Source organism: Haemorhous mexicanus, chromosome 1, assembly GCF_027477595.1.
Source record: "Haemorhous mexicanus isolate bHaeMex1 chromosome 1, bHaeMex1.pri, whole genome shotgun sequence".
Lineage (NCBI taxonomy): Eukaryota > Metazoa > Chordata > Aves > Passeriformes > Fringillidae > Haemorhous > Haemorhous mexicanus.
In genome coordinates, this window is record NC_082341.1 from 61379240 (window position 1) to 61392631 (window position 13392).

Consider the following 13392-nt stretch of genomic DNA (forward strand, 5'->3'; position numbering starts at 1 on the left):
TGCTAATGCTTGTTCATTTGACATTAAATACAGTGACTGTTCAAAAATCCAGCCAGAGCAGTCTGCCACTGAGGTAATGATACATTGCTCTTGTTTGCTTCCGATGCATCGAGCTGTGTGAGGCAGCGTAGCACACAAACCATGGAAGCCTTAAAAATTGCTCAGCCCAGACTAGCCAGCAGCTTTGCTTTTTGTGTGTCATTTCTACTAACACAATTATTGCAGCTCCTGGAGATTCTACACTCTGACTCTAAGGGCTCAGCCTCTTCAGGCTATACTGCCCTGCAACTGCAATAAATGTACAGTGAGACTGTTAAAAAAAGGCAGAACCTTAAATTCTGTGATTGTAAGCTGTGAAGTGAATATCCTGCTTTTAGTGTACCTAATGTGGTATAGGAATACAGGAGCAAGGAGACAGTGTTCAGATCCATGCAGTGGTAACACACACAGCAAACAGCAACACAATCACAATCCTTCAGAAAGCCATACTTAAAATTTTCCAACTCAAAAAAGGAAGAGGAAAGGAAATGAGTATTAAGGAAGGCACCCTTTATTGTGGTTTCCTTCTTGTAATGAGACAGATTGAGGATTCCTGACGTGTCACACTAACCCAGTTCTGTGCAGCAAAGGAAGTTTAAAGTAGACATTAACTTTCTTCCCCCCTGGGGGGAACACAGAAAACAGAATTCAGGTTTTTTTCAACTGCAATACCACCTTTTTCCTATTTTTTTTTTAACTTTCCTAGGAAACAAAAAGGATGTTTCTGCTGATGTCACAGCCACATCCCCACTGTGTGTGCTGCACTGCTTGGGGTTCACAGAAATGTGCCAAGTGGCTCTCCCCGAGAAGCCAAGGCATTACCTCTGCCCAGGCACTTTTGGCAACTTAAACTTCATGAACCCAGGATTCTGTTGGGGAGTCTTCTGCTTTTGTCCTGAGCTTGCTAAGCCCAAAGACTTGGGTGTCTTTGCCTCCAGAGCCTCCCCTGCTCTCCCTGCCATGCTGCCCCATGGCCCAAGTTCCCGTGGTGCCGGCAGGGGCCGTGGGCAGGAGAGCAGCGTGGGAGCCTCGTGGCATAAAGGGTTAAACAGGAGCAGTGTCAAAGCTGGGGCTGCGGCCTGAGGAGTGCCCAGGATTGTTTTAAGTTCGGGGTGGGGGTGGGGGGCTCAGCCGGCAGCTGAGGAATTCATAGCTTGTGCCAGCGCCAGGGAAACCCTTTCCAAAACAAGACTCAGAACTATCCTTAGCAGTCTCGTTTCAGGGCCTGACTTTGACTCCCAGCTCCACTGCCACCGCTTATTCCCGCGGGGGGCATTCACACCCATTAGGCACTGTCACCCTGGGATCCACCGCTCCTGCAGGCACATCCTGCCCCAGCCCCAGCTCCCACTTCATGCCATCTTCCCTGTTTCAGCCTGGCCTGTGACTCTTCTCCAGAAGAACCACCAAAGCACTTCAGGAGCATTGCAGGACAAAGGGAAGTTGTGTTCAGACCTTCCCCCAGTCCTCGAGGTAAACCTGACCTCCAAATGAATGTGTGTGCTCCAAGTCCTCCTCAGCCAGCACCTTGTAAATGCCACAGGAGACACAGGTGCACACACACCTGCAGCAGCACAAATTACAGAAATGTTTAAGAAGATGCACTGTACTGCAGGCTTTAGGGGGCCATGGTGCCAGAGATTTCAAACCACTCTCACAGGTCCTGCCTGCTACACTCATGATTTGCTACAATAAACAAATGCCAAATGCCAAAGGTTGACTTTCAATGTTTCTATTGTCTACCTGTAACTACAGCTGTCACACTGTGAAACCTCAGCATTAGGCATGGCTCAGATCCTTTCCACAGCTTTGCCCAGTGACATGGAAAACATATTATGTGCAGAAGAAAATGTCATTACCACATTTGTGCTTTCATCATTTGACATAAATGCAGTGGGGGGGAAGGCAGATTGGAGTCTAGATTGAAAAGACATACCTGGTGCTTTCTCCACAAAGATGACTTTGGAGTCTTGCAGAAAGTTATGACCAGTCAGTACCATTTTTTTCCCTCCAGTAACAGGAAAACTGTCGGTACTTTGCTTCTCCACCAGAGGCAGTTCTTGGGCAGATCTCTGAGCTGGAGAGTTATTAAGAAGATTTAAAAAAAAAAAAAAAAAAAAAAAAGGCAACCACAAACACACAAAAAAGTAAATACTGCATTAGTAAGTAACTTAATGCTTACCCCCATAAGATAAGCTGAGTTTGATACAGAAACAAAGAAAGGTCACAAGGTTTACAGGAAACATGGCTCATTTTCAAATGCTTTGATTGTAAACAATAGTGTTAAACAGCAGTACAGATTCAAAGACTCACAAAGAACAAGTGTTTTAGAACTCAGCTTGATATGTACTATATCAGAAAGTGTATTTTAACAGAAATTCATTTATTTTTAATAATTTCCTCTCACTCTATATGCTGTATGTTTACAAGGCACACATGACAAGGTAATTACACATGTCCAAAATTTGTTTCTGCCAACATACACCCTATTGTCAATTCTGCAGACTGAATTGACAGCATATTGCTAGCTCCTTATCAAATGGGCTGGGGTTTTGTTTGCTGGTTTTTTGCTTTACGATGGGGAAACAGAGTGAACAGGTCATGAGAGATGCTTTCCAAAACTTCTACAGCAGTTACCTTTATGATAAGGGGTCACCAAAATCTAAGGCCCTGTCCCTCCCAGGTCTGCTATTAGTTTAACTGTTCTTTACTAGTAAGTGTGTGTTTTTCTACAGCACTCAATGCACAAAGCTACACATTTTTTCCTAAGACACAGATATTCTGTCCTCAATGTAAACCATGTACTTTTGGAAAGCAGATTAAAGCTCACTAACTACACAGGCAAAGCAAAACCAACGTAGAATATGTTGGCTTGGACAGACTGCACACGGGGCAGAAAAGTTAAAAACTGTTCAAAAGGTATGCGGGCATGGCAGTGCTGAGTTAACAGTGATCTCAGACATCTTCTTCAACCTTATCGATGAAAAGATTTTCTGATAATATCCAGCAAGAGGAGGATGTTTGTTGCTACTTACAGCACTCAATGGGGTTGGAGGCTACTTGCAAGGAGAGGGTCCTGCCATTGGCCTGTGGGATATGAACCCTGAAGACCAGACGCACACGCGTGTTCTTACGACCGATGTCCGTCTCTCCCTTGCGCAGCTCAATGTCAGAGTTTCGGAGCTTTAATATCCCAGCACAGTCGATGCTATCCAAAAGAAAACACAGGGCAATTCAATTCACTCCAAGAGGATTTCAGGAAGACACGAGTGTGCAATATCTTATCTCTCTCCTGCATCAGGCACAGCCCAATGACCAGCCTGAATGCAGCAGACTTTGTTTAGTACTTGCACTCCCGAGCAGTTGAGTTGCAGCTATCGGTAGCAGCAGGTAGTGGCTGCTATAAAGAACACAAATTTAGGATGCTCAGTTCTCAGAGGAAGAAAATCTAAAGGACCCTTCCTCCCCAACACATCCTAATAAGGATTGTAGTTAAAGATAAACCAAAGCCCAAAGAAACTGCAAGATTAGGAAAGTCAGTGGGATGTGACAGCAGTTCAGAAACTGTTACTAACCTAGAATGCAAGACTACTTAAAATTTTACTTGTTACAACTAATGTAGACAAAAATCAGACAAGATTTTCAATCTAGGTTGAAGTCCTGAAATTCTTATTAATGAGCAAAGCTCTCCCTGAGGTCAGTTCTACTGTCAGTTTGTTTGTATTTCAATGAGTTGGAAATACTCCCAAGCTGAGCGCTGAGCTGAAGCTCTGCATGAAAAAAACTAAATTCAGAGTCCTCTCTTCACATTAGGGAAAAACGTGCTTTTCATCAGATACAACTACTACAATTTCTGGCCTCACTCTCTTTTTTAGTTTTTTTAATTCAGTTTTCTCCTGGATGAGTTTACAAGGCAGGATTTTTGTCAAAGAATACTTCAACAGAAGAAGCTCCCAGAGCAAAAGACATATAAACATATGCACTCAAAAACCCACTGCAAAAATACCTCTGCCTTGGCCATGACTACAAAGGCTACATGGCAATTTCTTCTGGGTACTGGTCTCTGGCATGCATTTTATTACATTGAGTATGCATAGTTAACTTTATTTTGCATTCAAAGAGTTTAATTCCCCCTGCAAACCTTTGAAGCTCTTCTTCTGAAGCAAACTGCAAATAAGCACTATGGCAGCACGGGTTTGATCTGCATTTTTTCTCAAGTATGGATTTCAGAATTTAAAAAATGCCCTTGCTGATATGATCAAAGAAACTAATGAAAGTATTAAAGATTCCCAACAATGCATATCAGCAGGTGAAGCCATAAAAATTATATAAGAATAACATAAGAATTCTTATACTGTGTATAAGAATACAGAGTATTTGTACCCATGTCAAAATTCTATGTAAAGATCTGTAAGGTATGGAAGAAATGGTACATTTCTCCATTTTGTCTCTCCTACAGCAACACTTGTAAACTGAATAATTATTGATGTACAATTCTTACCCAAATGTTCAGAGAAGAAAAATTATTTAAATTCAAGCTTGTAAAGTCATGGACATTGAAATCTGAAGTCAATAGGAACAGCTAAATGTGCAAAAGTTTAAATGGGCAGATGGTCTCTGGTGTTTCACTGAATCAAGGCCTGAACTCATAAAGTGTGAGAAAAGTCTTAGCTCCTAATTTCAATTCATTGGTAGTGCTACACGAGTTTTTAGACTACTGATATGTAAGGCCTATATATGCCAAAGCATTCTTTGTGATTCTTGAGTGAGCTGTACCACAGACTGGCACACATGCCACAAAAATATTCAGCTTGGCTCCCAAACTGTGTAATTTACCTTTATTTTAGGGAAAAAGATGAATGAAATGGTAATAAAGTTCCTAGATGGCCAAAAACGTGATTCAAACTGGATAAATAAAGTGCCAGATAAATACTGCATGGGTAAAAATTAGTGAAATTTCCTTAACCCCAATGCAGCTCCACCAACTTGCGATGGCAGCAAACAGGGCCAATAATTCTGAAGGCTTGTCATGACTTTTAACACAATGCACCGAGAGAGATCCTCAGGTCTTGAGTGATCACTTTAAGTCCAGCTGGCAATGCAGCTAAACATATTCTGGCTCTTCTATTTACATGAGGCACTCCAGGGCATGTTGTACATGACGCTGCAAACCAGCTCCTAATAACCACTATGTGTGAAAGGACTTCAGGTGTCTGATAGCATTTTCCACTTTGTTAAGGCAAGAAAAATTGTATGCAAAACAAGGAGTGAAACTGTGATTTTCCAATGGTATTTGGTTTGGTGGAGGTCAGGATTTCTTGCTTGCTTTCTGTCTTCCTATATATACACACACAAAGGTGCGTGCATCTATATATAAATATGAATACATTTATATTTACACACACACCAAGAGCTGTACTTGCACGCAAGCACACAGAAATTCCTCTTAAGGCAGACACCTCAGATAATGGTCAGGATCATCTGAATGTGAATGAAGGGAGGAGACAACTCAGGGGGGAGGCTGATTTGAGGGAGGGGTACAGAGAGGACAGGATAAAATAGTGTGAAAGGTTTGATGTATATCACTTACACAGAATGCTATTTTAACCTTTATACACCATCCTATAATGTTGATGCTTAATGGACCTAGAGGGCACTTAATTATCACCCAGATATCCTAGGAAAGCCATGCCTGCTTTTCTTCATGGCACTAAACTTAGCCCAGTTTAACAACTCAATCTGTAAACTGCATCACCTTTGAATAAAGGTTCTTGGAGGTAACTCTTAGTTCTGGAAGATTTGCTTGTAAGCAAGTGCCATGAAAAATGCTGAGTTTTATTATGTGAGAACTTAGTGGTTTTATTTGTCTCAGAAAAACCACGAGGGTACTTGGAAATGCTCCCTAAGAGTTTCCTTTGACATCCAAAGATAAATTTTAATCAGCTCTGTTCCTTGTGCTAGTGCGTATAGGAGCAACAGGTGTCATATTTAGAAACTAAATGCAGGAGCTGAGGTAGGAGATATTTACAGCTCAGTAACCGAGATACTTATTTTAAATGGCAAATAAGCACATTGGCTGAAACTCTAGAATGAAAGCAAATCAGTTGTCATAAATATTTGTGCAGTTTGTTTTGCTGTTAAGCTGATTAGCAGCAACTTGTCTCAGCAAAGTTGTGGAAACCTACTATTACAGAGAGAAATGTAGGGAAAGGAAAAAAAAAAAGGATAGGGAAAGGAAAATTGTGTACAAAAAGAAAGAAACAAGCCCCAAATAAATTAAGTGAGTTGACCAAGACAAAACTGCTAGGATTCAGACATGGTGCCTTGGTCTTACATTGCTCTCATGTTGTTCTCTGGAAGAAGAGGGATTTCCAGGACTTTGGTGTTGGAAAGTATTGTTTCATGGCTGGTGGTGGAAACCGTCTTGCCGGTGATGCGGTGAACCTGGTAGAAGGCATGGGGTCGCAGCAGGCGGTCGTCTGCAGTCCCAATGAACAGCTGCAGCGTGAGCGGCTCGCTTTCTAAGTAACCATGGAGCTGGCAAGAGAACAGAAAACGCCCACTGAGCACCATGCACATAAACTGCTAGGAATCAATTAAAGTTTTATAAGCAGGAGAGCCTAATTCAAGGAGAGAACCTGTGACAGGTGCTATGCGTTAAGCTCCCCCCTTACAATTTTCCTGTAATGTAATATTGGTACAATAAAAAGGTGCACTCACAAAATGTCTCATTATCCTAAAGGACCTGAGGCACTTTAGATGGGCTGAGCTTTTGAGTACTGCTGCTACATCCACAGAAAACTTTGCATAAATTCTGCTGCAGTGTTCAGCAGAAAAACACAATGAACTCGATGTTCCTTCATGGTACCGAGGGATGCAAAATCAACAGAGTTTGCAGATGGAAAGGACACAGCTCACCCATCCCCATGCTTCCTTGGACATCTCTCATGCAGCAGCAGTCTGCTGCTTGTGACCTCATTAGCTGATTTTTATGCTGGTAAATACCTCCTGGGACAGCATGGAGACAGATCACATATACGTGATTAGCAGCTCACCACGTGTGTCAAATTCTTGTTATAATCACACAAAAATCTCATTGAAGCTCTTGGGCCTGGGTTGAACCTCATCCACATTACAGTGACTGCTCTGATGACAGCAAGAGTTATTTCTGCCACAGGATGCGGAGGAAGCAGAGCCTGACCTCATCCGCACCATCTCCTGTAGAAGCTACTCATGGTTCCCACTGCTGTGGAGTCCCCACACAACATCCCACTTGTGGCTGCCACCTGACACTGGGAAATGAGTCTCACAAAAACAGTCATCTTACAGGGGTTAGTGGTGAAGCTTTGTCCCAAGGGAAGGGAAGATGAAGCAACTACAGGAGAGAGGAACAAGGTGGGCAAGGTGTACTGTCCCAGGAGATGCCCCACCCTAGAGCAAACCTGCTCACTTTGCTGTAGGTTTAGGTTCCACTGTGAATGGTTCACGTGGGTTTGGGCATGAGTTATTCACCGTCACTGAATATGGAAGCTCAAAACTTTCCATAATTTGGTAAGGAGCAACACTAGTTTTAAGGTAGCTGTAAGTTCAAAGCTAAATAAAGTTGAAAACAACTTGTTATATGAAACCCACATATCAAATGCTGCTTATATTTGTATTTTGTCTATTTTCACTCTCCTTAAATCTTACAAAGCAATTTCATATTATCTCTCTAGGGCATTTTACCATCTGACAGCAGGAATGCTATTAAAAACAAAGATCTTGAATCACTTTTACTCCGGGAGCCCAGCGAAATTCTGGTGGGTGCTTACAGGCCCGAAGTCCTCCCTCCACTATCAAACATGGTGAATGGCAACAGCAAGTCACAGTGGCGAGGTTTTGGGTACCACAGTGACCAATGCACGAGGAAGGGAGGACAATGAGCCTAAACGCATCTTCCATCACCAATTGGGCACACCATAAATTTTTCTCCCCACACTTTGGTCAGAAAAGCAAAGAGAACAGAAGCATTTTTGTTTGATTTGGTGCAGCAATTTTTATACCCTTACCTAAGGCACATGAATGCTGGAAGGATGCAGGGATAGGAGGAGGAGAAAGCTCATTTCTAGCCTTTCTACACTATTTTATCAGCTCTGCATTCCTGAGACATCATATGAAGGCAGCTCAGAGCCAGGGGGTTGTGACATGATATGATATGATTATGATATGATATATATGAGGGTTCCATGCCAGAACTGTAAAATTGGAAACACATTAGTAGCAGTTTGAAAATTTGCACTATCAGCAAAACAACAGAGAGAGAAAAGCAGAGCCATGCCTGCACGCTGCCTTCATCAGGATGCCATGGGCTGTGAACCTTCCTCCAGCTCCACATGGAACACCCACTCCTATGGCCCCTGACACACACATCAGCACTAAGCTGCAAAAAGAGGGATTCCTGGCTTTCTCCCCCAGAGAAAGGCAGCTTGAACTGCAGGTGGCTGATCACAGGTGTGCTCCTGGTACAGTAAGTCACCGCAGGGAAGCCACTGTTCTACTCATCACCACCCTGTCCCCCCCCCATGACAGCCTGGCTACTCATTAATTCCAACAGTGTGTGAGCAGGGCTGGTGGAGTGACCTGGATTTGTCCCAAGCTGATCTTCCCTGCCTCGACACTTCCAGAGACTAAGCAGCAAAGCTTAGGTAAGGGAGGAGACACAAGGTATCCCAGGGTATTTTTGGTCAAGACCAGCACGTGGGTTTGCAGGGGGAAAAGTAAGACAGTGTGACATGCCAGGCAAATAAATTTCTCTGCATTGCCGGCGGTCACTTCTCCAAGTCGTCATGGAGGATGCTTTTTATGGAGAGTGTAAAATTAAAACAAACACATATTGAGTTACAAGGACGCTTAAAATGTAAAAATAGACTAGCAAGTAACTCAAACTTCAATTCAGCAAAAGCAAAAATCACACACCAAGGTACCCATATGTTTTACTGAACACAGGCAAAGAGGACCAAAAATGTTGGTCTTGCATTGGGTTCTGCTATTTCAGGCTTTTTTTTAAATCAGAACTTGCCTGCTGCCATAGTTTGTAACCTACTGCTGAGCCTCAGCTTGTGCTTTTCCCACAGGTTTCCTACCAGGAGGCAATCAAACACCCCTAGTCCCCAGCTCTGCACACCTGCCTTCCCATGAAAAGTGTTCACATGCTGGAAAATAAATAATGAGATCTCAGTTGCATGTTTTGCATTGTTTTTTAAGGTTTGTAATCGTCAAGCTAAATTTATGTTTGCTTTTTTTAAAGGCCCTGTCCTAGAGCAGAGCCATACTTTATTATGGATCTGTTACCCAAAGTCACTTACTCCCAGACTTAGAAAGTGCCAGAAACATCCAGAAAGACTCATGTACTTGCTGTATGCTCGATTTTGCTGCCCTCAAAGTAAGAAAAATTCACAGTCACGTCACTGTAAGTTTCATATTGTATTCTGCGTTAGGAAGCATCTGATCTCTAATTTGTATTTCCTTTTGAGCTTTACCCATTGCATCCCATTATTTACTTTTATATTATGTCACATAATCGTGTATGCCAAGAGAAGCAATAAAAGAAAGCGATGCAAGGATTAACATTTAAAGGGGCACATACTGTGAATGACTTGACTTAGACTATGCATCCAGCGCATTATTTCCGTGACAGACAGTGCTGAGCCTCGGGAGTTTTCAGCACGCTGCAGATGTTTGGTGAATGGGCAAGACCCTGCTTACTCTCAGCTGGGTGCAATAAGAATATTCCACAGTTCCCTCAAAACGTGGGAGACAGGTTCAACAGTGAGCAGCAGTGGCAGTAAATGCACAGTTGTGGGACTTCAGGCTGTTAGGTTTGCCAGCAAAGGGAATAACAAACAAGATCAGTGTAAAACGGGATGGGAAAAAAGGGTGACTGGGCATTTTTCTTGGTGAGGGAAAGATCTCGCATGTTCATATGCATGCATATTTTCCATGTATGCTCTGGGGTACTGTACTAGGTGGAAGAGCGATTCAGTTTCCTGGCGTGCAACATGGGATGCATGCGTCAGACACCCTATTTTTATCTTTTTCTCTGTGTAACACAGTCCAAAGCTCCTAATAACTCAGCGGTTGAGTATGGGTGACAAAGGTGCTCTCAGCTACAGCATTCATAATAAAGGACGTGTCTTTCCTACCAAGCGTGCTTTCCTTGGCAATACATAGATCCAAGTGGAAAGAGGTGTACTTTCCCCTGCTGTGAAACTGTAAAAAGAATTAGCTGCAAAAAAGGACCAGGAGCACAATGTTTCTGAATGAGTTTCCCTTACCAAATAAAGGCAGTGATACAGCAGTTACCTGGTTTGGTACAAAGGAAAGATGCAGGAAAGACTTAAATACGCAGATAAGAACTGTGTGGTCGAGTGTTTGGTTTTGAAATGAAAGTAGGTCATATTATCTTGTTCTGACCAAACACTGACTACTCTGCTCTTTTCCTCTTTGAGCAGTACTGTTAAAAATACTTGAACTCATCTCAAATGACATTTTCATTTTTATTGTCTGAAGCTGCTAAGATCAAAATCAGACTTAATTGCAGGCCTATTACACACTCTAATTCTATCAAAAGCGATGCAGTCACTGGTAATTAACACCAGAACAGGACCGATCACAGCTAAGCTCTTCGTCACCCTACATCCTCTTATGCAAGAGCGAGGGAAAAGGCTGCACCGGCTGAGCCACCACACCAAGCCTTCCCTGGGATTCCTACACCTCTCTGTCATCGCTTTCCCAGCACTATCTCCCACCAACACGTTTCAATTCTCACCAGTAGGCTGCTGCTCATCTCAGTGCAGGGTGCCAAAGCAAACCCCAGCCTTTCCCCAAGGAGATGCACTGGGGCTGGATGTTTTCAGGTGTCCAGATGCCGTTGCACTGAATGCTGGGAATCCTCCAGTGGCCCGTGAAGTGTGAGGGAAACAGGGTTGTCACCCCTCACGGCCACGAGCAAGGTACTATCTGATTCAGTCCTTCAGTCCTACAGCTATGATGACCTCCGGTTTATCACAGACGTGAGCATACTGAGGCTGCCTGGATTCCAAATGTGCTCCTGGTACACATCTATTACATCGGCCAATTGGAATTGAACAGACTTGGAAACGATGAGCAGAAGGAGATGAGGTGTTTCGAACATAAGCACTAGGAAAAAAAAAAAAAGCAAAACCTCCCTAAACCTTCCTACAGTTAGTAAATTTTGAGGAAATTTTGCAAATGCCACATCCAATAACTCAAACACTATTTCAGCTTCAGTGGTTATTCTACAGTCAGTGAGGAAAACTTCTATTATTTAAGCCACGGCATTTATTTTAAGAAACGCAGTTGAAATATTCTGCACATTCCCTTTCCAAATGCTTTATGCTTTTGGCATGCCCAAGCATCTGTTGAAATGCTCAGAAAGCTACCTGTCATAACAGGGAAGCCTCTGTCTGGAGAGGCTCCTGGAGGCCACCGAAAGAATGGTCCTGTTCTCACGGGACACACCAGCCAGATACACCCTCTGCACCACCATGACATCAGTCAGGAAGAAAGGCAGCTATCCTGCGTAACAGCTTTCAAGCGTACTTCCTGGGAGTTTGGGGAAAGGACTGCAAAAACCCTACAGTGGTGCATTCCTCCAGACCCGGACTCTTTTGCAAATATATTAAACGAACATTGGGGTATAATTTAGGGCTTAGCCTGTCCCAATGCATTAAAGGCTGAGCTCCCACTAATAACAAAGCAGGGCATGACCAGGGACTTAGTATTCACTCTCAAAACCAGTCAGCAGCTGTGCTTGAGACTCTTGAGGCCCGTAGGGGCTGCCTCCTTAATGATAATGATGTGCCAAAAAATGCCACAGGGAACATCCATATCAACAATACCTCTTGTGTGTGTTTTTCTTGCTTGGATTTTTATTTTTGGTATATAACAAAGACAACAATCCAATTTATGCCTCTAAAAATACTAAGAGCAATAACTACTTATCTGACAATGTAACTGATGGCCACACTGCTTGCAGCAGGTACCACAGTGCTTACGCTCAGCAATGCCTTACACATCCATCCGTCCCATTTGCATTCCCAGAACTGTTCAAGGAATACCCAAGTCAGTCTGGTGAGAGTCATCAGGGAGACTAACAACCCAGTCGGGTGTAGAGGGGGCTTATTTCCTTTTTATCCCCATCAATGTTTTGGAAAGCAAAAGGTCAAAAAGAATAAAATCTAGAATATAGGGACATTTTAAAGTCAAGACAAGTGCTGCTTGACTCTTTAAACTAGAGCTTTGGAGCTACACACTAAGTAGCTTTATTGCTTTTCAAGCAGCAGGTATTTTTTTTTCAGGAACTGCACATGATGAATGATAAAATGAACAAATTGTCATGTTTTAAAAGTGTACCTAATATACAGCCTCAATAAAATACCATCAGTGAGTTCTTAGTGTCCTGGTTTTTAAAACCAAATCAAAGATCCAGCTGTTTAATCTACAAAGAAAGTGCACAAACATTCTGGGTATTGATTTCAGCAGTTAGCACTGAGTGCACATAAAAATAGTGTAGTGAATCTGATTTTCAAGAAAAAGAATTCACTTTGGGCTCCCACACAGAAGCACTAGAAGACGTAAGCCACTGCATCATGGGTTTGAACGGCAGGAGGGAAAAGCTGATCTTGCAGGCAGTGACTGTCATGTGAAGCGCAGGCACAGGGGGTGAGGTCAGGAGACCAGGGCATCTATTCTGGTGTGCACTGCAGAGATCCTGCCTGGCCTCTGCCTGGGCAGCTAGCAAGCTGCCCTGCCACCATGTCCCCAGATGAAAATGCCCAGAAACCTGCTGCTGAAGGCTCTGGGAGCCAGCAACCTACACCTGTGGGAAAAAGAGTCAGGAAAAGACTGCCCCGTTCATTGCAAAATTCCCTAATACCTTTTCTGACCTGGTTTGGCCCTTAACTCTTTTGCTGGGGGAGGTCTGAGAAAAAAAACACACCTCAGATGCCCTGAGGTGGGGGACTGTAGCATCTCTCCTCTCAAGCTCCTCTCTCAAATCCCAGATGCCACGGGAACTAATTTATGGAACTCCCCTTGACCCGACTCCTCTGCTCCAGAGGAAAGCTGTGCGGTCCTCCTGCAGATCAAGGATGCATGCTGAAGAGCAGCAGCAGGGCACAAGCAGGCAACTGTACCCTGAGCTGCCAAGCTCGAGCCAGGCAGGGGCTGGCAGCCCCAACTCTGGGGATTCAGGTCCCCACAGGACAAGGAGCAAGCAGCCCTGGCAGGGCCAATGAGGCAGACAGGCAGCATCGACAGAGCACCAGCAAACACTAAGGCACGTGTCTTGCT

The 13392-nt window shown here is 43.5% G+C and overlaps 1 protein-coding gene across 6 annotated transcripts in view; it reads right to left on the reverse strand.

The window, feature by feature from the left end:
• The window catches only part of NFATC1 (nuclear factor of activated T cells 1), a 109827-nt gene that overhangs the window by 59706 nt on the left and 36729 nt on the right, over positions 1–13392 (reverse strand). For all 6 annotated transcript variants that reach the window (XM_059851241.1, XM_059851227.1, XM_059851209.1 and 3 more), the window contains exons 4-6: positions 6374–6576; positions 3075–3247; positions 1976–2116 (exon numbers count right to left, since the gene is read on the reverse strand). In XM_059851241.1, coding sequence (XP_059707224.1) covers positions 1976–2116; positions 3075–3247; positions 6374–6576 — 517 coding nt within the window. The remainder of the gene's footprint in view (positions 1–1975; positions 2117–3074; positions 3248–6373; positions 6577–13392) is intronic.